This window comes from Stigmatopora argus, chromosome 8 (assembly GCF_051989625.1).
Source record: "Stigmatopora argus isolate UIUO_Sarg chromosome 8, RoL_Sarg_1.0, whole genome shotgun sequence".
Taxonomy (NCBI): Eukaryota; Metazoa; Chordata; class Actinopteri; order Syngnathiformes; family Syngnathidae; genus Stigmatopora; species Stigmatopora argus.
Window position 1 is genome coordinate 18,008,867 of NC_135394.1, and position 22,850 is coordinate 18,031,716.

The 22,850-nt window shown below is 39.0% G+C and overlaps 2 protein-coding genes across 7 annotated transcripts in view; one reads left to right on the forward strand and one right to left on the reverse strand.

Moving 5' to 3' along the window:
• Positions 1–22,850, forward strand: part of cc2d2a (coiled-coil and C2 domain containing 2A) — a 94,797-nt gene that overhangs the window by 15,538 nt on the left and 56,409 nt on the right. For all 4 annotated transcript variants that reach the window (XM_077608273.1, XM_077608272.1, XM_077608277.1 and 1 more), the window contains exons 2-3: positions 18,240–18,419; positions 19,658–19,835. The gene's annotated coding sequence lies outside the window, so the exon portion shown is untranslated. The remainder of the gene's footprint in view (positions 1–18,239; positions 18,420–19,657; positions 19,836–22,850) is intronic.
• Positions 1–22,850, reverse strand: part of prdm5 (PR domain containing 5) — a 33,719-nt gene that overhangs the window by 9,482 nt on the left and 1,387 nt on the right. For all 3 annotated transcript variants that reach the window (XM_077608280.1, XM_077608279.1, XM_077608281.1), the window contains exons 3-13: positions 22,668–22,790; positions 19,645–19,822; positions 18,198–18,375; positions 17,250–17,345; positions 15,989–16,110; positions 15,323–15,402; positions 14,410–14,494; positions 14,179–14,336; positions 13,160–13,253; positions 11,989–12,149; positions 9,828–9,921 (exon numbers count right to left, since the gene is read on the reverse strand). In XM_077608280.1, coding sequence (XP_077464406.1) covers positions 9,828–9,921; positions 11,989–12,149; positions 13,160–13,253; positions 14,179–14,336; positions 14,410–14,494; positions 15,323–15,402; positions 15,989–16,110; positions 17,250–17,345; positions 18,198–18,375; positions 19,645–19,822; positions 22,668–22,790 — 1,369 coding nt within the window. The remainder of the gene's footprint in view (positions 1–9,827; positions 9,922–11,988; positions 12,150–13,159; positions 13,254–14,178; positions 14,337–14,409; positions 14,495–15,322; positions 15,403–15,988; positions 16,111–17,249; positions 17,346–18,197; positions 18,376–19,644; positions 19,823–22,667; positions 22,791–22,850) is intronic.

The following is a 22,850-nucleotide window of genomic DNA, read 5'->3' on the forward strand; positions in this document are numbered from 1 at the left end:
TGCACTAGATGAAGCTGTAGTAGTAGTAGGGGGTTGTGTTATACATCCACTAGGTGGAGCTGCAGTAGTAGTAGTAGTAGTAGGGGTTTGTGTTATACATCCACTAGATGGCACTGTAGTAGTAGTGGTAGGAGTAGTAGTAGTAGTAGTAATACTAGTAATGGTTAGGATTTGTGTTATGTATGACTTGGTAGTAGTAGTAGTGGTGGTTCGGAGTTGTGTTATGTATGAATTAAATGGAATTGTGCGAGTAGTAGTAGTAGTGGGTTGTGTTATCCATCCACTAGATGGCGCTGTAGTAGTAGTGGTAGTAGTAGGAGTAGTAGTAGTAGTAATACTAGTAGTGGTTAGGATTTGTGTTATGTATGACTTAGTAGTAGTAGTGGTTCGGAGTTGTTTTATGTATGAATTAAATGGAATTGCGTTATTAGTAGAAGTAGTAGTAGTAGTAGTAGTAGTAGTAGTGGGTTGTGTTATATACATTCACCAGATGGAGTTGTAGTAGTAGTATTGCTGGTGATATGGCGATTTCACCATACGATATGTTACAGCATTTGAAAAAAAATAAAAACAAGACTAACGTATAGTATGTCTATAGATGTAGATATATTTTTTCAGTGCGATTGACAATGATAAATGTCCAATCTATTTGACAGCTTCCAGCAAACGGATTGGCCATTCTTCCTTTTTCGTGCCCCTCCTTTAAATAAATGCAGTAATTCCAAGTCATCCCCTTTAACCAATGCGCTAATTGGACTTTAATGAAACAATAAAAGGCGCACCGAGGACGCCATGAAAACGTTTTCCCCGCGCGGCCCCCCCGGCCGGCTCCAATCGGCCCCCAGCGAGCGCAGCGCAGCTAATTAACCGCGGATAAAACCATGGCTCGCCTTGGCAACCATTTGCCGTCCACGGGAGATGGCGGAAATTCGGGTAACCTCGTCAGCAAAAGGGACTTTTAAAAAATCATTTTCTCTTCCGCTTATTCTCATAAGAGTCACGGGGGTGCTGGAGCCTATCCCAGTCTACGGGGAAGACCCTGAATCGGTGGCCACCCAATCGCAGGGCACAATGAGACAAACAACCAATCACACACGTATCTAAAGACAAATTAGCATACAATTAGCCTAGCTTGCATCGTTTACCAATGTGGGAGGAAACCGGAGCACCTGGAGAAAACCCACGCAGAACATGCAAACCGGAAGGTCGAAACCCACCGGGAATCGAACCCTCGATCTCAAAACTGCGAGGCGCACGTGCAAACCACTTCACCACCGTATCTAAAGACACGTTAGCATACAATTAGCCTAGCTTGCATGGATTGCCGATGTGGGAGGATACCAGAGCACCCGGAGAAAAGCCACGCAGAACATGCAAACCGGAAAGTCGAAACCCACCGGGAATCGAACCCTCGATCTCAAAACTGCGAGGCACATGTGCAAACCACTCATCCACCGTGCTTCCATTTTTATTTTTTTATTTTTTTGTTATCATTTGAAAATGCAAAATGAAATTAAATCTTTTTTTAAAGTAACTTTGTTGTAGACCGATCATGCTTACCCAAGAAAAATAAATCAAACTCATGATGAAAAGGTACGCCTGTAATTGGCTAAAAGTGCTTATTTGTCGGCGTAAAAACGGGTTACGACGTCGTGGACTAAAAATACCGCTATGTGTATTTGACTTTTTCCCTCTGATCTATTTTCAAACATTCCGCCGAGCCCGTCTTTTGTCTGGACCGTCGGGGAACGCGGCGCTGTCTGGAAACGGGGGTGCCGGATCACCCCTCCGCCCCCCTAACCCCCGCCACCCTCGTTTTGTTGACAAACAGAAAAAAAATGTGAAGGCCAGATGTGTTTTTTAATCCGGTAAAGCGATGCCTCGTGTGGCCGACGTGTGCGTGTGGCATCGACTCCGGTCCTGGGGAAGGCATTAGCGCGGTAATAGCCACGCCGCACGCGGTTTTGGAGGCCGGCCTTGCTGGCTATTGTCCGCTAATGTGCGCCGCAGACGGCAACGCCCGTGCGGCTAAACGTTAAATGACTCGCTATTTTCGGCATCAAGTTCGGCGACGGTTTAATATAAAAAAAAGGGGGGAAGTGGCGTATTTCACAGACTATAAGTCACACCAGAGTGTAAGTCTCACCAGTCGAAAATGCGCAATGAAAGGGTAAAATGTCACGTATAACTTGTATAACATTGTACGTTAAAGTCATGAGAAAATTGGGAACGAAAGTCAAAGTTTAGGGAAAGAAAATGGGGTAAAGTACCGTATTTTCCGGACTATAAGTCGCACCTGAGTGTAAATCGCACTAGTCGAAAATGCGTAATGAAAGGGAAAATGTCACGTATGACTTGTATAACATTGTACGTTAAATTAATGAGAAAATTGGGAATGAAAGTCAAAGTTTGGGAAAGAAAATGGGGAAAAGTACCGTATTTGTCGGACTATAAGTCGCACTAGCCAAACAAGGTAAAATGAAAGAAAAAAATGGCATGTATGACTTATATAACATTGTACGTTAAAGTCATGAAAAAATTGGGAAAGACAGTCAAAGTTTGGGAAAGAAAATGGGGAAAAGTGGCGTATTTGTCGGACTATAATTCGCACCTGAGTATAAGTCGCACTAGTCGAAAATACGCAATGAAAGGGAAAATGTCACATATGACTTATATAACATTGTACGTTAAAGTCATGAGAAAATTGGGAACGACAGTCAAAGTCCGGGAAAAAAAATGGGGGAAAGTGGCGTATTTTCTGGACTATAAGTCGCATCAGAGTATAAGTCGCACTCGCCAAACAAGGTAAAATGAAAGAAAAAATGGCAGGTATAAGTTGCGTATAACTTTAACATCATTATTTGTACAAATAATAAGAAAATGTTTTGAATAGCTTAAAGACGGGTGGCGTGTCGGGTGGGCGTTGGGTCTCGCAGTTCTAAGATGGAGGGTCCAATCCCAGGTTGAACCATTGCAATGACATCATGGGGACGTCCCTAAACTCTGGGAAAATCCACCCTTGGCGCCTTCGGGTGTTGCCAAGAGAATAAATTAGCAAAAGGATCCATTCATTCATTCATCGGCCTCGGCGAGGTCGTCCACACGCTCGATTGGGCCGGCTTTTTTTGGGGTTGTTGTTTTTTTTTGACAGCTGGCATTTTACGTCTGGTTGGTGAGCTCATGGCGGGGCGGCTGGGCTCATTTGTTTGACTTTGCCGTGATCAAACAGCGTTATGGGGAAACTAAATCCAAGCTAAATATACAGCCGCCACGCCGACATTTACGGCCACTGGCTTTTTCTTCGTGTATGCTTGGCGTGTACAAATACTCCATTACTTCCAGACCATATTATACTAAAAGGGTATTTTCTTCTAGTACAGAAGTACCTCTACTTATGAAATTAATTGGTACAACTACTTAGCAAATTTGAATGCGTTTGTAGTGAGGTAACGGTATTTGTGTAGCGTATTGTCCGGACTATAAGTCTCATTTTTTAAATTGTTTCGAAAAGTTGGATGGCGTTTCAATTGGAGTTGGCGCCGTTGGTGGGGCGTATTGTCTGGACTATAAGTCACATTTTTTTGTCATTGTTTAGAAAAGTTGGAATGCGTTTTTATTGGGGTAATGCTATTTTTGTAGCGTATTGCTAGGACTATAAGTCACATTTTTTGTCTTTGTTTAAAAAAGTTGGAATGCGTTTGTATTGGAGTTAATGCCATTAGTGTACCGTATTTTCTGGACTATAAGTCACATTTTTTGTCATTGTTTAGAAAAGTTGGAATGCGTTTGTATTGAGTTAACCCTATTTGTGTAGCGTATTGCCCGGACTATAAGTTGCATTTTTTTTGTCATTGTTTAGAAAAATTTGAATCCGTTTGCATTGAGTTAACGCTATTTGTGTAGCGTATTGGCCGGACTATAAGTCACATTTTTTGTCAGTGAATGCTTGGCTTCCCTCGTCGGCCAGGTACCAACACTCCATTACTTCCAGACGGTATTCTACTCATTGGTGATTTTCTCCTAGTACAGATGTGCCTCTACTTACAAAATGAGTTGGTTCTACTCATACCGAAGTACCTCTACTTATGAAATGAGTTGGTACAACTACTCAAAGGTGATTTTCTCCTAGTACAGAAGTGCTTCTACTTACAAAATGAGTTGATACATCTACTCGGCAAATTTTCTACTCATACCGAAGTACCTCTACTTACAAAATGAATTGGTACAACTACTCCTAGGTGATGTTCTTCTAATACAGAAGTACCTCTACTTATGAAATGAGTTGGTACAACTATTCATAGCAAATTTTCTCCTAGTCCAGAAGTGCCTCTACTTACAAAATGAATTGTTCTATTCATACCAAAGTACCTCTACTTACGAAATGAGTTGGTACAACTACTCATAGGTGATTTTCTCCTAGTACAGAAGTGCCTCTACTTACAAAATGAATTGTTCTACTCATATCAAAGTACCTCTACTTACGAAATGAGTTGGTACAACTACTTATAGGTGATGGTCTTCTAATACAGAAGTACCTCTACTTACAAAATGAATTGGTACAACTACTTAGTAAATTTTCTACTCATACAGAAGTTCCTCTACTTACGAAATTAATGGTACAAATACTCATAGCTAATTTTCTCCTCATACAGAAGTACCTCTACTTACAAAATGAATTGGTACAATGGTACAACTACTCATAGGTGATGTTCTTCTACTACAGAGGTACCTCTACTTACGAATTTAATTGGTATAATTTATTCATAGCAAATTCTCTCCTAGTCCAGAAGTGCCTCTACTTACAAAATGAATTGGTACAACTACTCATAGCTAATTTTCTGCTAAAACAGATGTACCTCTACTTACAAATGAATTGGTTCCACGACTTGTTTCGTAACTTTGAGCAGTACTTTATATGTAAATTCTGTAATTTATTACACGGTCCTACCCATTTTTTTTTTTACACAAATATGAGTGCTTTTTCTATTATCTTTGTCACTCATCGCGCCGGCTAATGTTTAATTGTTTAGAGCTAAGGGAGAAGGAAAAACTGGCGGGAATGGTTCGCAAAGCGGGATGAAGGCCAGCGGGTAAATAATCAGCGGCGACCGGTTCCCGCACGCCAGGAAGACAAACAAGATGAGCGCCCGTCGTTGTCCGTTTAGGAGCTTTTTCCATCAGCTGGAGGTCGGCTTTTTGCGCTCGAGTGGCTGACAGACGGCCAGAGCGGTCGCCGGGGGGGACTGGGACAATTTGGGGTGATGGGAAAAACATGTTTTCTCTGCGAACGCTTCCAAAACTGACAGGGAAATCATGACCGTGGCTTTCTTTGAGGTATTCGGACTACATTTGTGATTCTTGGATATTTGGAAGCTGGCGGCCGAGCGCTTGGCTCGCTGCCATTGGACAATGCGTTTGGAGTGGGAGGGGCTAGAGGCAATCGCTGTTAATATTGAATGAAATTAAAATGATTAGCTTTGTAGCAAAAACGATCACCTGCTTTTGTTGAGGGCTTTTTCAGCGATTTTCTCATTTGGGGGGTGCTGGAGCCTATCTCGGATGACGACAGGGGACACCCTGAATTGGTGGCCAGCCAATCGAAGCGCAGAGAATAAGCATGATCCTTTAAAGTCAGAGTAAAATAGGGGACAACAGACAAAATACACACCTGTATTGCCTCATATTACCTTTTTTAAATAACTATAGCCTTAAAAAGATGAGCTGAGAATGCGATTTATAGTCCAGACAATACGCTACAAAAAATAGCATTAATTCAATACAAACGTATTCCAACTTTTCTAAACTATGGAAAAAAATATGATTTATAGTCCAGAAAATATGGTACACTAATGGCATTAACTCCAATTCAAATGCATTCCAACCTTTCAAAACAATGACAAAAAATGTGACTTATAGTCCGGGCAATACGCTACACAAATAGCATTAACTCAATACAAACGCCTTCCAATTTTTCTAAACAATTACAAAAAAATGCGACTTATAGTCCAGAAAATACGGTACACCAATGGCATTAGCTCCAAATCAAATGCGTTCCAACTTTTCGAAACAATGAAAAAAATGTGACTTATAGTCCGGACAATATGCTACAGAAATAGCATTAACTCCAATTAAAATGCCATCCAACTTTTCTAAACAAGGACAAAATACTGCGACTCATATTCCAGACAATACGCCCCACCAATGGCGCTAACTCCAATTGAAACGCCATCCAACTTTTCGAAACAATTAAAAAAATGTGACTTATAATCCAGACAATACGCTACACAAATAGCGGTAACTCAATACAGACGCATTCCAACTTTTTCAAAACAATGACCAAAAAATGCGACTTATAGTCTGGCCAATACGCTATAAAAATAGCATTAACTCCAATTAAAACGCCATCCAACTTCTCTAAACAATGACAAAATACTGCGACTCATAGTCCAGACAATACGCCCCAGAAACGACGCTAACTCCAATTGAAACGCCATCCAACTTTTCTCTTCTTTTCCGTACGCGAACAAAAGCGACGTCGACGGCGTCTACGGGAACGAGCGGCGCCTCATCCGACAATTTGCATGTATAGAAGAAGGACGGAAGGACAGATTTACAGGCGCTGGGCGCTCGGCGCTCGGCGCTCGGGAGGTCACGGGTCGTCGGGTAGGACGCTTTTCTCTTCTCTGCCGTTCCTCCTTTTCTTTCTTTTGGGGCGTCCGTGGTTCTCGGCTCCCACCCCTCCCCCGGCATTCCTGCCTTTTGTTTATTCCGCATCAATACAATCCGGGCGAGCTTTACGTTCCCCCGCAAACACGCGCGTACAAAGGAAGCTGTTGACAAAGATGGAGACCACACGGAGCGTGGCCTCCATCTCAAGACGACCAATCAAACGCCAGGGTCGCTCGCCAATGTTTTTTTTTTTTTTTTTGCATGGCCTTTAAAGTTAAAGAATGAACCCAAAAGTCAGATTTTCTCTGGGAATTCCAGTTTCCTCCCACATCACCAAAAACATGCATGCTAGGCTAATTGTATGCTAAATTGTTCCTAGCTACCAGCGATTGGTTGTTTGTCTCCCGGTGGCCTGCGATTGGCTGGCCAACTATTTTTCTTGTCTAGTGACCGGAGTCAGCTGGGATAGGCTCCGGCACCCCCATTGTGAGGATAGGTGGTTCAGAAAATGAATGAATGTAAATTGGTGGGAAAAAAAACATGATTGATTTGATTGATTTTTAATTTTTTGGGTAGTTTTGAGCCAAAATGCGTATTTAGTCGTTTGGTAAAGTCTAGCGTGAAAAACTACGGAAAATTTGTCGTATTTGGCTGTGCTGCATAGGCTCCGGCACCCCCCTTGTGAGGATAAGCGGTTCAGAAAATGAATGAATGTAAATTAGTGAAGAAAAAAACATGATTGATTTGATTGATTTTTTAAATGTTTTTGGTAGTTTTGAGCCAAAATGCGTATTTAGTCATTTGGTAAAGTCTAGCGTGAAAGACTTACGGAAAATTTGTCGTATTTGGCTGCGCTGCATAGGCTCCGGCACCCCCCTTGTGAGGATAAGCGGTTCAGAAAATGAAATGTAAATTGGTGGAGAAAAAAACATGATTGATTTGATTGATTTTTTTATTTTTTGGGTGAAAAAAATATGATTGATTTGATTGATTTTTTTTATTTTTTTTGGTAGTTTTGAGCCAAAATGCGTATTTAGTCATTTGGTAAAGTCTAGCGTGGAAAAACTACGGAAAATTTGTCGTATTTGGCTGCGCTGCATAGGCTCCGGCACCCCCCTTGTGAGGATAAGCGGTTCAGAAAATGAAATGTAAATTGGTGGAGAAAAAAACATGATTGATTTGATTGATTTTTTTATTTTTTGGGTGAAAAAAATATGATTGATTTGATTGATTTTTTTTATTTTTTTTGGTAGTTTTGAGCCAAAATGCGTATTTAGTTGTTTGGTAAAGTCTAGCGTGAAAAACTACGGAAAATTTGTCGTATTTGGCTGCGCTGCATAGGCTCCGGCACCCCCCTTGTGAGGATAAGCGGTTCAGAAAATGAAATGTAAATGGATGGAGAAAAAAACATGATTGATTTGATTGATCTTTTTATTTTTTGGGTGAAAAAAAACATGATTGATTTGATTGATTTTTTTATTTTTTGGTGAAAAAAAACATGATTGATTTGATTGATTTTTTTATTTTTTGGTGAAAAAAACATGATTGATTTGATTGATTTTTTATTTTTTTGGTAGTTTTGAGCCAAAATTGATTTTTAGTCGTTTGGTAAAGACTCGCGTGAAAAACGACATAAAATTTGTCGTATTTGGCCGCGCTAAAAAAGGGTTAAAAAGCAAATCAAATCGCGCAATTGGGGAAAAAGTTGTCGGTTTGCTAGCATGACGTCTGCGTCTCATTAGCATAATTGCGTCCACGGAGCCGAAGAAACCCACATGGTTTGTTCCGAGCACGCGGGAGAGACCACTGTGGCGGCGGATAAAGACGAGGGGGCGGGGCCTCGGGGAAAAAAAAGTCAGGAGACGCGCAGGAATGCGGCGTTCGCCGCTTTAACGCCGCTTTAATGAACATCCAAGCGCTCCGTTTTGTCCGCCAGTCATGTTGGCGGGCGGAAAAAAAATCAAATGGACACGAAAATATACGCGTGGTAAATGTGTCAAACTGCCGGCTGACCTTTGGCGAGCGCTCGCTTTCTTGACACGTTTTTGCTCGTAAAAGAAAAGAAAAAAAGGAGACATTTAGGCATGATTTAGTGAAGGAAGCTTTCAGATTTTTTGCTGTTGCTTCTCGCCGCGTTTTTACGGGTTTTTATTTATTTATTGGGTCAAGCCACGCCCCTTCAACGTGAAAGGGGTGCGGCTAGCTAGTCCAAAGTTTGCGTTAGCTTAAGTTATCGCCGTTTATGTGCTGTGGTAGTTAGTATGAGAGGGACATTGATATTGAAAAGACCCGTTGACGGCAATAGAAGTCCAATTGGTGTAAAGTGGGAGGGGCTAGAAGCGATTGGTCGATGATTGGAATACGTTAGAATGGGGTAAAGCTAATTAATATGGCAAACTGAGTTACAAATTAATGTCAGTCATTATAAGTAAAAAAAACAAAAACATCTCAAGGCATTATTATTTCATCTATTTAATTTAAATTTATAAAAGTGCTGCGTCATATTTGTGTATAAATACACAATACCTTCTCTGCCTTTTTAAAAAAAAATTCTTTTTAGCTATTTATTACTTCATATTTTATCAAAAAATGGACCTTTCACTGAATTACTTGAATTTATCTGAAAGATTTATATGTACTTATTTATATTATTGGCGATAGCGTTTACAGTAATCCCTCAAATATCGTGGTTAATGTAGACCAGACATGGCCGCAGTAATTGAAAAACTGTAAAGTAGGGTTACCCTTTAAAAATAAATAAATAAATAAAATCAAATTAAAAATAAATAATAATAATTTCAGTGCTAATAAGCGTGGATTTTCACATTTTAATGAACTTAAAAAATAAAGATAAAATAAAAAATAATAAAAATAAAAAAACAAAATGGGAAAAAAAAGTCCCTAAAAAATCTGCGATGTCGTGAAGCCGCAAAAGTTGAACCGTGAAATAGCGAGGGATTACTGTACTACAATTTGGTATCCAATGGGGGGGCGGGGCATCAAAATCTAGTCCCGTGGGCCACACCCCCTGTCCCATGAATGGGACTTTTGTTTTAATCATAATTGATTCACGAAAGAATTAAAGGTAGATGGCTGACCTGTCATAATTTTTTTTTTTAAATCATAATTGATGCACGAAAAGATGAAAGATGTCTGACCTGTGTGACTCCGGATGTGGACCCTCAGCGTCCCGTTGCTGGCAAACTTTTGCCCGCAGTACGGGCAGATCTTTTCCTTTTCGCCCGTGTGGGTCTGAAACGGAACATTTTGGGTTACGGCTCAGCCACCGGGACTCCGCGGACGCCATTTTGTGTCTGGAATATTTCCATTTTTTTTAGATTGTTTTTTAGGCCACTCTCCAGCTTGATGGAACATGGCATCGCTTAACATTTGGCATCATTTTGCGCGGGGGCAAAGTTGGCGTCCGGCGGCTCGTCGTCCGTCCGTCCGTCCGTCCGTCCCCCGTGCCGGGACCGCTTTGATCCGGATCCAGATCCGCTGTCCCGCGGCCGTTTAAAGTCCGCACCCCCCTCCCACCCCCCGGGGTGGCGTCCGGAATCGGTTCGGGGCCGGGCCGTCCCGCCGAGCTAATGGACGGGGCTGCCGTTTCCAATCAGGAGACCCGAGTGGGATCCCCGGCTTTTGTTCGGGGGGCCTCACCAGGTCCAGATGGAGGTTTTTGAGGGGTTTTTGACAGCCGTCAAACATTGCTACGACCAAAAAGCTTTTTTTTATGGCGGAAAGATTTATTTTATTTCAAGAAGGGCGGTCGTGTGGTTAGCACGGCGGCCTCGCAGTTCTGAGGTCGAGGGTTTGATCCCGGGTTCGCTGCTTCTCCGGTTGCCACCCACACCTCAAAAACATGCATGCTAGGCTAATTTTATGCTAAATCGTTCCTAGCGATGAGTGACCAACGATTTAGGGTGCCCATCGTTGGCTGGGATCGGCTCCAGCACCCCCTAGCTCTAAAATTTAACTATAGAATGTGATTTTTTAAATTATTTTTATTATTTAAAAGTGGAAATTTCAAGTCAACACATTTCAACTACAAATCCAAGTTTTTTTAAGGCCACTAAAGAAAAAAGTAGAAGTTTAATGATGAAATTAGGATTCAGATTTGAATTTTTCAAATTCATCTTTTTATGAGAGTACAAACAAATATTACATTTCCCATTCTGGGTGTGATGTGAAGTGATAATTCTGACTCTAATCTTGTAATTCCAAAACAAAGATTGTTTTTTTTATGTTTAATTTTGGCCTCCTTTTGTTCTTTTTTCCGCTAATCTTCCGTTAAAAAAAACCCCTGCATGTTTTATCACTGAAAAACTTTAATGGAGTAATTGAAACTAGAGTTTTATAGTAATCACTAATTAATTGGACCAAATACCGATCTTTTAAGTACCGTATTTTATGCACTATAATGCACCAAAACAGCCCCCCGACCCCACAAAAAAAGAAAAAAAAAATATCCTTCAAATCCAACGTGCCAATCTTTCTAGAGCACATGTGTCAAAGTGGCGGCCCGGGGGCCAAATCTGGCCCGCCGCATCATTTTGTGCGGCCCGGGAAAGTAAATGATGAGTGCCGACTTTCTGTTTTAGGATCAAATTCAAATGAATAGAAGTATAGATGTATATTAAATTTCCTGATTTTCCCCCTTGTAAATCAATAATTGTAATTTTTTTTAATCATTTTTTTCTGTGTTTTTAGTTCAAAAATCATTTTGTAAAATCTAAAAATATATTTTTTAAAAAGCTCAAATAAACATTGTTTTAGATCTCTAAAAAACGGAATATTCAGGTCTTTTAATCCAATTCTTTTAATCCATTTATTTAAAAAAAATCGAAATATTATATCTAAAATGGTCCAGCCCACGTGAAATCGAGATGATGTTAACCAACCCGAGTCTGACACCTTTGCTGTAGCGTATTGTCCGGACTATAAATCAGATTTTTTTTTCATTGTTTAGAAAAGTTGGAATGTGTTTGAATTGGAGTCAATGCCATTAGTGTACCGTATTTTCTGGACTATGAGTCGCATTTTCAAATCATTTTGTAAAATCTAAAAAATATATTAAAAAAAGCTCAAATAAACATTGTTTTAGATCTATAAAAAAACAGAATATTCAGGGCTTTTAATCCAATTCTTTTAATCCATTTATAAAAAAATATATCTAAATATTATATCTAAAATGGTCCGGCCCACGTGAAATCAAGTTGACGTTAAAGCGGCCCGCGAACCAACCCGAGTCTGACACCCTTGTTCTAGAATAAGACATTTTTTTAATTTGTATTTTTTAAAGCAAATAGTGATTCTGACCTTTTTGTGACTCTTGAGGACCGACGGCGTGACGAAGGCCTTCTCGCACAAGTCGCACTTGTACTTTTTGTGTCCGTCGTGCACCACCTGGATGTGCACGTTCAGCGTATCCTTGCGCTTGAAGGTGGCGTTGCACTGGTCGCACTTGAACGTCCGCTCGCCTGCGGGAACATATAAAAAAAACCTTTGTTTTTTTTGTTTAAATCCTTGTCAGAATTGTCATTTGGACTAAAAAAGGCCGTTGTTTGGGGGTCTTGTGTTGCAGCTTATGTAAATTTCAATTGACAGAATACAACAAAAAATTAATAGGTCACCATCGTGCTTCCTGCAGCAACGTTTTTTTATGATTTTATTGATTGTTTATAGCAAAAACGTCTCGTTGCATTGACGCTAGCTAGCTCGTTGCTAACGTGTAATATGCAACATCATTAAAAACCCAGTGGGAATTAGCCTAGGTGTTAAAATAACTTCATTTTCTGTAGCGTGTATCCGTACAAGGGCCATGGGGGGTGCCGGAGCCGTTCCCAGAATCGGTCGCCGGCCAATCGCAGGGCAAAATGAGACAAACAAGTGAACACTCATATAGCTAGGGGCAGTTTAGCGACAATACGATTAGCCTAGCATGCATGTTTTGGGAGGGAATCAAAGTACCCAAAGAAAACCCACTCAGGAAGGTCAGAAGATTGAACCCTTGAACTCAGAACTGTGAGGCGGATGTGCTAACCACTATTCCACCGGCTAGGGACAATTTAGCATACAATTAGCTTAGCAAGTTTTTTTGGGGGGATGTGGGAGGAATCAGGCGTACCCGCAGAAAACCCACACGGGTACAGGGAGAACATGCAAACTGTAAACAGGATGGCCCAAACTCGTTATTGAACCCGCGATCCTAGAACTGCGAGGCGGACACACTAACCACTCGTCCACCGTGCCACCTTTTAGTTGTCGTTTTTCTCCAGAAATTGAATTGTTTTTATCGGATAAATGGCAAATACCATTTGTTTCTGGATTGTTCTCGATTCACCACGTAAAAGAAAGTCACCCAGTCGGTTGTTTTGATCAAAAACTGATTTTAGCGTGAGAAGTGAGGCTGTAAAATGATGATAATTCCATTTTTTGAATGCTTTGCTTGGAGAGTGAAACGTGTAAATGATGACGAGCGAGTCCTTACTGTTGTGGATGAGTAGGTGGCGCTGTAGAGAGAAAGGCGTACGAAAAAGGGCTTTGCACTCGTCACACTGGAACGGTCGCTCCTCCGAATGAGTCTACAAAAAGTGGACAATTGTTTATGATGTTTAGATTACATTAGATTAGATAACTTTATTCATCCCGTATTCGGGAAATTTCATTGTCACGGTAGCAAGAGGATGAGAATACAGACACAGGAAAAGACATTTTAGACATAAATAAATAGGTAATAAATAAGTTAATTTATATATATATATATATATATGTAAATATATATATATATATATATATATGTAAATATATGTATATATATGTAAATATGTGTATATATATGTAAATATATATATCTATATATATGTGTGTAAATATATATATGTGTGTATATATGTATATATATAAATATAAATATATATATATATAAATAAATATGTATATATATAAATAAATATGTATATATATAAATAAATATGTATATATATATGTGTATATATGTGTATATATATGTGTATATATATGTGTATATATGTATATGTATGTATATATATATATATGTTAATCGGACAAAAATACGACAAATGAATCCATGATTAAAATAAAGTTTTCATTTAAATGCTTTCTTTAAAGATTTATGATCACTTAAGTTGTTAGGAACATCTATAGTCGTAGTAGTAGTAGCACATATGCTAATATCCATTAGCCTTTCTTTGACATTTATAACATAATGTTAGCATTGGGGTGGCGTCATTCCTGCCAATCTCTCCCAGTCTTAAAGGATTGGACGTCTATAATTATTCAATTCATCAGGAAAAAAATAAAATGATTGGTTTTAAGCTTGATAATTATTGTAACAGCTACGCTAATTAACGCTCAGCTTCTAAGACGTTTCACATTATATGTTAGCACGATGCTAGCCGGCCTTTTGAAAGTTGAATTTTTGGGGGGGGGCGGGGCTTGGGGGGGATTTTGGGGTATTCGGGAAATTTCTTGGTGTCTTGCGCGTACCTTTTTGTGGTTTTTGTAAACGTTTCGGTGTGCAAACTCCTTCCCGCACAGTTTGCACTTGTAAGGCTTGTCCTCGCTGTGGATGATTTTGTGCGCCGTCACTTGGTCCAAACGTTTAAAGGAGCGGCTGCAGATCTCGCATGTGTACGGACGCTTTTCTGTCCGTCAAAGGGGGTGAAAAATATTAATAATAATTCATATTTTTGTGAAAAATGTGAAAAAAAAACTCACCCGAGTGTGTGATCATGTGACGTTTCAGCTGATTGGTGGAGATGAATTTTTTATCGCAGGCGTGGCAGTCGAATATTTCGTGAACCTGCCCGGCAACAAAAAAATAGTTGTTGTTTTTTGCAGGGGATTATGGTAATTTTTAACACCAGTACATGCATGATTTTGTTTAATTCATATTTTTTATTTTTGTGTGGATTTTAATCTTAATCATTTTTGACATAAAGAGAATATTTATAGGAATAAGTCATGCTTATTTTCATTATTTTTTTTTTTCATATTGAGCATCTGCATTATCGCAGGCGTGGCAGTCATATTTCATAGACCTGCCCGGCAACAAAAAATAGTTTGTTTGTTTTGCAGGGATTATGGTAATTTTTAACACCAGTACGTGCATGATTTTGTCAAATTCATATTTTTTTTTTTTATTTTTTTTGCGGGGATTTTAATCTTAATCATTTTTGACATAAAGAGAATATTTAAAGGAATAAGTCATGCTTATTTTTATTCATTTTTTTTCATATTGAGCATCTGCATAATTATATAGGGAATAAAAAGTTGAGTAATAATACAAATACGTAACTAAAGTCTATAATCTATAAATATTGTTTTATGTCGTCACTTGCATTTCTAAACTAAAAATAAGTATATCATTAATAAATAAATAAAAATCATTATTTTATAAATGATAATTTATAAACAGTATACAGTATATAAAGGATATTAAATGTATTTTACATAACTATATAGTCATAATTTAACTCAAGTGATTAAAAAATAATGATCCCCCCCAAAAAAGATCATATAATTAATAAGTAATCATTTGAAATATTTGCTTCTTAAGTCATTTATCATCTTCATGACTCATTAATTTTATCTATGAATTTCATATTGAAATGATGGTCAAAAATGTTACCTTTCTGTGCTCTTGCAAATTGAGCGATGACGAGCACTTCCTGTTACAGATGCTACATGTCAGTTTCCTTCGCGCGCTCCCTAAAAAATAAAAGAAAACATTTTCAATGGAAAATTAGGAAATATAATATACATCTATACTCTTCATTTTAATTTGATCCTAAAACAGAAAGTCAGCACTCATCCTTTACTTTCTCGGGCCGCACAAAATGATGCAGTGGGCCAGATTTGGCCCCCGGGCCGCCACTTTGACACCTGTATTCTAAAAAAATACAGCAGTATTTACCTCAACTAAATGGAATAAATGACAATAATAGAATAATTTTTAACACTTTTAACAACAAGCTTGGTAAAATAAAAGATCCAAAGTCGTATTAAAAGGTTGTCAATTTGCAGTGTTTTTAGCTATCGCGCTCACATCGCTCGCGTCTGTCTGAAATACTTCCCGCCCGAGACCACAGCGGCCGGGGAGGCCAAATCTCAGCTCAATCACCCCGCCATATCAAAGTCCTCCATCTGGCCTACATCCTGCTCTAAATAGTCAAATTAGGTGGAGCCCAGAAGGTGCCGCCGCCGCCGCCGCCGCCGCCTCGGCGCAATTACGTGCTAATTAGAGGCGCGCGGCTACCGGAGGAGTTGTAAAAAAAAAAATGGCGGCGTTGGCGACCTGTGTGCACGTTGCCTTTATGTTTCTTCAGGGCGTCCTTGCTCTTGAAGCGCTTGCCGCAGCTCTCCTCTTTGCAGATGAAGCGGGCGTCGCCTTTGCACGCCTCCTTGTGCTGCTCGAAACTGAAACGTAAACAAAAAAGATGGTGCCGAAATCGGAGGTGTCGGTTGCAAAATCGGGCCCCGTGTTCCGTTTTAGCGTGATGTGATGTTTAAAGGCGGTGGGAAAGGGGAGCGTGTCAAAAAAATGTAAAGTACGGCACTCATTTTGTTGGAAAAGCAATATTTGGGATTCAGATTTGACTGTTTGAAGCAACTATTTACAGTAATCCCTCAAATATCGCGGTTTCACGACATTGCAGATTTTTTCTGGGGGATTTTTTTTGGTAAGTTCATAAAAATGTGAAAATCCACGCTGAAACTCGCAAGCGGAAGCCACTCCCCCTTGGTACTAGAACTTAGCAATGAAGTAAAAAAAATGTTTTAAATAGGGGTGACCCTAATTCTCGTTTTATTGTTAATCCTGTGATAAACGAAAAACCGCCAATTAGGGTCACCCCGATGTAAAACAATTTTTTATTATTATAATTTTTTACTTCACAGTGCTATGTCTGGTCTACATTAACCGCGATAATCGAGGGATTACTGTCCTTGTCATTCCACTCTAAACAAGGCATCTGGGAACGCCCACTTTTTAGGGCACAGGTGTCAAAGTGGTGGCCCGGGGGCCAAATCTGGCCCGCCATATATTTTTGTGTGGCCCAGGAAAGTAAATGATGAGTGCCGACTTTCTGTTTTAGGATCAAATTCAAATGAAGAGTATAGATGTACATTAAATTTCTTGATTTTCCCCCTTTTAAATCAATAATTGTAATTTTTTAAATAAAAAAAATCTAAATATTAGATCCAACCCGAGTCTGACACCCTTGTTTTAGGGCATTCTGGTTGTGACATCACAACCAGAATTAATGATAGGTTCATTCTGGATGTGTGATCATCTTTATGTTTTCTTTTTTTAATGGGCGGGGCCAAATGAATAGTCAGTCATTGTTCTCAAATGTCATGACTACGTTTTTTTCTGTATTTTTTGAAGGATTTGTGTGCAAAATGTGCTCTGTTATTATTTTGAAGTCACTTGCCAAAGGTGCTATGAAAACGGCTTTGGCTCCGCCCACTGAAAATCTTGAAACAGACGATGATGTCACACCCAAAATGACTTGCAGTTAGGTTTTACAACCCATAATTTAAGTTTAAAGGACTACCTGGATTCTGAGCTGAAGGTGCTGTTGCATAAAGAACACTGGTGCGGCGCTTTGGAGTCGCCCGACGGGCTCAGCGAATCGGAACAGTGCAACACGCTGGGGAAAAAAATAAGTTTTAAAAAATTTAAACAAAGAAAAAAATATATCACGCATTTTCCGGACTATAAGTCGCACTTTATTTCATAGTTTGGCTGGTCATGTGACTAATACTCAAGTGCCATTTTATTTTTTTCTCCCAAAACGACAACCCATATAATATATATATATATATATATATAGTAAATTATTTTTTTATTATAATTTTTTTATTATATTTTTATTATTATTTTTATTATCATTGTTTTATTATTATTTAACTATTATTTATTTATATTTATATATTTTATATTTACATTTATATTTTTATATTTTTATATTTATATATATTTATATTCATTTATATATTTATTATTTAGATTATTATATAGATAATTTAAAAAAATGATTGTAATTGTCTGAGGCGCCCGAGTGGTTTACCCCCCACAGTTCTGGGTTCGATCCCACATTGGTCCTCACTGTGTAGAGATTGCATGTTCTACCCGGGCCTGAGTGGGTTTTCTCTGGGTACTCCGGTTTCCTCCCACTACAAAAAACATGCACGCTAGGCTAGTTGTATGCTAAATTGTCCCTAGCTATGACTCATTGACTATTTGTCTACTCCTGCCCCGTGATTGGCCAACCAGAAATTCCGGGCATCCCTCACCTAGTGCCCTTCGTTAGCTTAGGTCGGCTCCAGCACCCCCACCCCCCCTGTGAGGATAAGCGGCACAGAATGAAATGACGGAATGATTTGACTGGTGCGACTTATAGTCCGAAAAAATCACATGAATTTTTAAAGCTTGAAAACATAACAAAAACTAGCAATGACGAACGGGATCCCGGTTCGAACCCCTCGCGGTTTGAACCCACTGTCGCTGCAGCGCTTGCTTGACGGGGAACTTCTTGCCGCAGGTCCTGCATTTGAAGTCCTTGTCGTCGGTGGCGGGTCTCTGGTGGAGACTCTGAAGGTGGGCGGCCAGGATCTCCTCGCTGGGGAAGCTACTCTCGCAAAGCAGGCACGGGTGGTCCTCCTTCTTGATGGCTGCCTCTGGGGGCGCAAATACACTGTCAATTTCAAACGAGGAGGAACAGGTAAAGCATTTTCTCGGGGTTCAAAATGAAGGTGATGTTGCGTTATTGTCGCTCTATGATTGGCCGAGGAGTCCAAATATTCACCCAATTTCAAAATGGCCTCCCCCAAAAAATGAGCACTATGACAACGTTCGCTTGTTTTTTGTTTACACCAAATTTGTGAATTAAAATGATTTAAAGCGGCCCAGCGGACTCGCAGTTCTGGGGTCGTGGGTTCGATGCCAGGTGGGGCCTCACTCTATAGCAAGGGTGTTGGTTCGCGGGCCGCTTTAACGTCAATTTTATTTCACGTGGGCCGGACCATTTTAGATATAATATTTAGATTTTTTTTAAATAAATTGATTAAAAGAAGTGGATTAAAAGCCCTGAATATTCCGTTTTTTATAGATCTAAAACAATGTTATTTTAGCTTTTTTAAATATATTTTTTATTTTACAAAATGATTTTTGAACTAAAAACACAGAAAAAATGGATTAAAAAATGACAATTATTGATTTAAAAGGGGGAAAATGAAGAAATATAATATACATCTATCATTTTAATTTGATCCCAAAACAGAAAGTCGGCACTCATGATTGACTTTCCCGGGCCGCACAAAATGATGCGGCGGGCCAGATTTGGCCCCCGGGCCGCCACTTTGACAAATGTGCTCTATAGAGTTTGCATGTTCTCTCCGGGCTTGCATGGGTTTTCTCTAGGTACTCCAGTTTCCTCCCACATTCCAAAAAAACATGCATGCTAGGCTAAGCTAGCGGGTTGAACACTCTAAATTGCCTAACCTGAGCTATGATTGGTTGCCTCTTTTCTCCCTGTGCCCTGCGATTGACTGGCCAACAATTCAGGGTTTTCTCCGGGTACTCCGCTTTCATCCCAAAAACATGCAGGCTAGGCTAGGCTAATTGTATGCTAACTTGTTCCTAGCTACGATCAATTGGTTGTCCTTTGTCTCCTCGTGCCTTGCGATTGGCCGGCCACCGATTCAGGGTGTCCCCTGCCTTGTACCCGTAGATGAATGGGATCGGCTCCAGCACCCCCCGCGACCCTTGTGGGGATAAGCGGTTGAGAAAATGCATGTTTTTGTCCCAAATCGTGAAGTCATTTTTGCCAACACGTGTGGCTTCAAAGTGCATTGTTGTGATGTCATCAGAAGGCGCGACAGGCCCCGCCCCTGAACACATGATTTAACCCAAGTAAATCGTTTTAGCGCCGTTTAACAGCCGTTTACCCATTTCCATCAGGCGCCTGGCCTCCTTTCCGCCATCTTCCTCGTCCTTATCCGGTTCTTCAACTTCTTCTTCCTCCTCCTCCTCTTCCTCCTCCATGTCGCTGTCCAGGAAGCCAATCAGGAGCTCCGTGTCCGTCTCGATGTCGTCCACCGCCAAGTAGAAGATGTTCTCGCCGTCCTGAAAATCAAAGGTGGGTTCGCAAATTAATATTATCTTTATATTATAATTAATAAATACATGCATTTTCAAAAAACAAAGAAAATAGATCACTTTTTTAATATTTTAAATATATTAATTTATTATTATTATATTATTTTATATATTATATATTTTTGTAAATATTTTAAATATATTAATTAATTTATTATTATTCTATTATTTTATATATATTATATATTTTTGCAAATATTTTAAATATATTAATTAATTTATTATCAATTTATTTATTATTAATAATTATTACTCTATTATTCTTATATATATATACAATATATATATTTCTAATATTTTAAATATATTAATTTATTTATTAGTAATAATAGTTAGTATTATATTATTGTATATATATTATATATAATTATTAATAAATATAATATTTAATATATTAAAATAGATATAATATATCTATATAAAATTATATTTGATTACTAATCAAATTATCGAATTATGTAATATATAGTTTAAATAATTTTAAAGTCAAATTAAATTGAAGTTAATTTATTACTACCTAAAAATATTTTTGGTTGAAACGTCGCCAAAAGTAACAGAAAAATCAGCAAAAACGACTTTAATAAACAAAAATTCATCTCAAAATGGATTGGACGTCTAACGCCGTCAATGGCAGGGAATGAGTCATTTCCTCCATTTTTTTCCACGTTAATTCCCGCCCCCAAATTCTCCCCGAATCTTTTTTTTTTTGCTAAAAGCAGACATTCTCATGTGTCTGTAACGAGGAGATGAACCCTCCAAAATGAGGGTTAAAAAAAAGGTCAAAAAGGTACACATCCCCAACAGCCCGCGTGATTGGTCGCCTAAAGGTCACCCAAAAGCTCTGCCTTTCGTCAGCGCCGACATTTATCGGAGCGCTTTCTTCTTCTTAATCGTTATTTATGCCAAATTGGAAGAAGACCTTCCGTTTGGACAAAATGGAGGTCGATTAGCGTGATGACTGCCGTTGACATCCTTGACTAAATCTGCCTTTTTTATGGCTTTAATCTGGTGAATTTTGACCTCAGTTCACATGGCCATTGTATACACTTTGGAACTTTTTGTAATACTTTCTTTTACAGCTTGCGTGGGTTTTATCCGGGTACTCCGCTTTCCTCCTAAATCCTAAAAATGTTTTTCAGGACGAAACATTGATTTTTTTTCATAGTTTGATGATTATATATGTTATTTTTTTTCTCTTACACCACCAATAGCCTGTTATTTTGTTTTTTAGGCTATAATTTTCTAAAAAACTTAAGTTAACATTTGCATATTTAGCCCGTTGTTGCCCATTTTGCTATGTTACGTCAATGTATGTTTGATCTTGGTTTCTGACCCCCCAAAAAATGACCCCCTCCAAAATGCCACTTATACACCAGTTTCATTTATGTATTTATTCAATTATTTTTCTTTACATTGTGTATTTTTAAGATGGTGCGACTTATAGTCCGACAAATACGGTACAAAATGTAAGTGTCACCGTTCCACGCGACTACAAAAAAAAAACACACCCGCGTCTGTTCTGCTTCAAAACAGGAATTTCAAAGAAATATTTCCTCTCTCTTTAATTAATTATTTTTTTCTCCCCCAAAAAGAACGTCCGGCACCACAAATTCTTTCCACAAATACTTTCTTTTTCCCACATGACGTTATGTAACTTTCTTGTTGTCAACTCAGGTAAAAACGACCCTCATAATGTTATAACCGTTTGTTCGCTAACCCGTTGTTGCTAACCCATTTCAGCGATGAATATGACAACGCAAGGGGCCATTTTGGGGGGGGTTTGGGAGGGGCGACATTTTCCAGATCTTCCCGTTGGTTCTTCAAGTCTGGGTTGCGTCTGTCTCACATTGACAGAATTGTCCCGAAAGCACCCCTTTGAAATCTTTCCCTCCGACCGCTTTGGCTTGAAAGATGAACCGTCACCCCCGGTCGGACTTCACAAGTAAAGCTTTTCAACAGGAAGATTATTTTTCAAAAAATCTACCCCAAAAAATTGAAAATCAGGGGTGTCTAAATCAGTTTGGTTGGCGGGACCAGATCTAAAGTGGGCCGGACCACAAAATGGGAACCGCCATTGATGGCGTCAATCATCCCATCCATTTTGATTGGGACGTTGGTTCATTCGCCCCTCCCAGTCGCAATGATTGGACATCTAGCGCCGTCAATGGCGCTGAAAAAAATGAGCATCCAAACCCAGTTTAAGTGAATTGGACCTCAATGGCAGCCATTTTGTGTCAATTGTCTATTTTTCGTACAGCTTCTCCCAGAAACTTCTTTGTCAGTTTCATCTATGCAGAGGCAAACATCTTAACGCGCAATTTGAATCTGTGTGAGTCTTGATCATTTTATTATGATTTTTTTTTTGTAGATGATCATTTTATTATGATTTTTTTGTAGATGATCATTTTATTATGATTTTTTTGTAGATGATCATTTTATTATGATTTTTTTGTAGATGATCATTTTATTATGATTTTTTTGTAGATGATCATTTTATTATGATTTTTTTGTAGATGATCATTTTATTATGATTTTTTTTGTAGATCTTTTTTTTTGTAGATCATTTTATTATGATTTTTTTTGTAGATCTTTTTTTTGTAGATCATTTTATTATTATTTTTTTTGTAGATGAGAATTTCCTATTGTGGGATTCATACCTTATGACCATAACTGGGATTTTGGGTTGCCAAATCATCATAATAATCCGGATGTTAACAATACTCGGGATACGCCGCAACAATTTTGGAGCGTTATTGTCTGACATTACTTATTAAAATGCTATTCGATAGCTTCTATGTGTGGAAAAACGGACCTGAATGGCCGCCAGGTTCTTCTGCTCCTGCGACGGCGCCTGGTGGACGAAACGTAGCCAGTTGGCGTAGCGAGGGTTGCTAGCGTCCAGGATGTACAGGACGTCGCCCTTTGTGCCCCGGACCTGCAAAAAAACAACAACCTGTATTCATTTTCTGAACCGCTTATTCTCACAAGGCCGTGG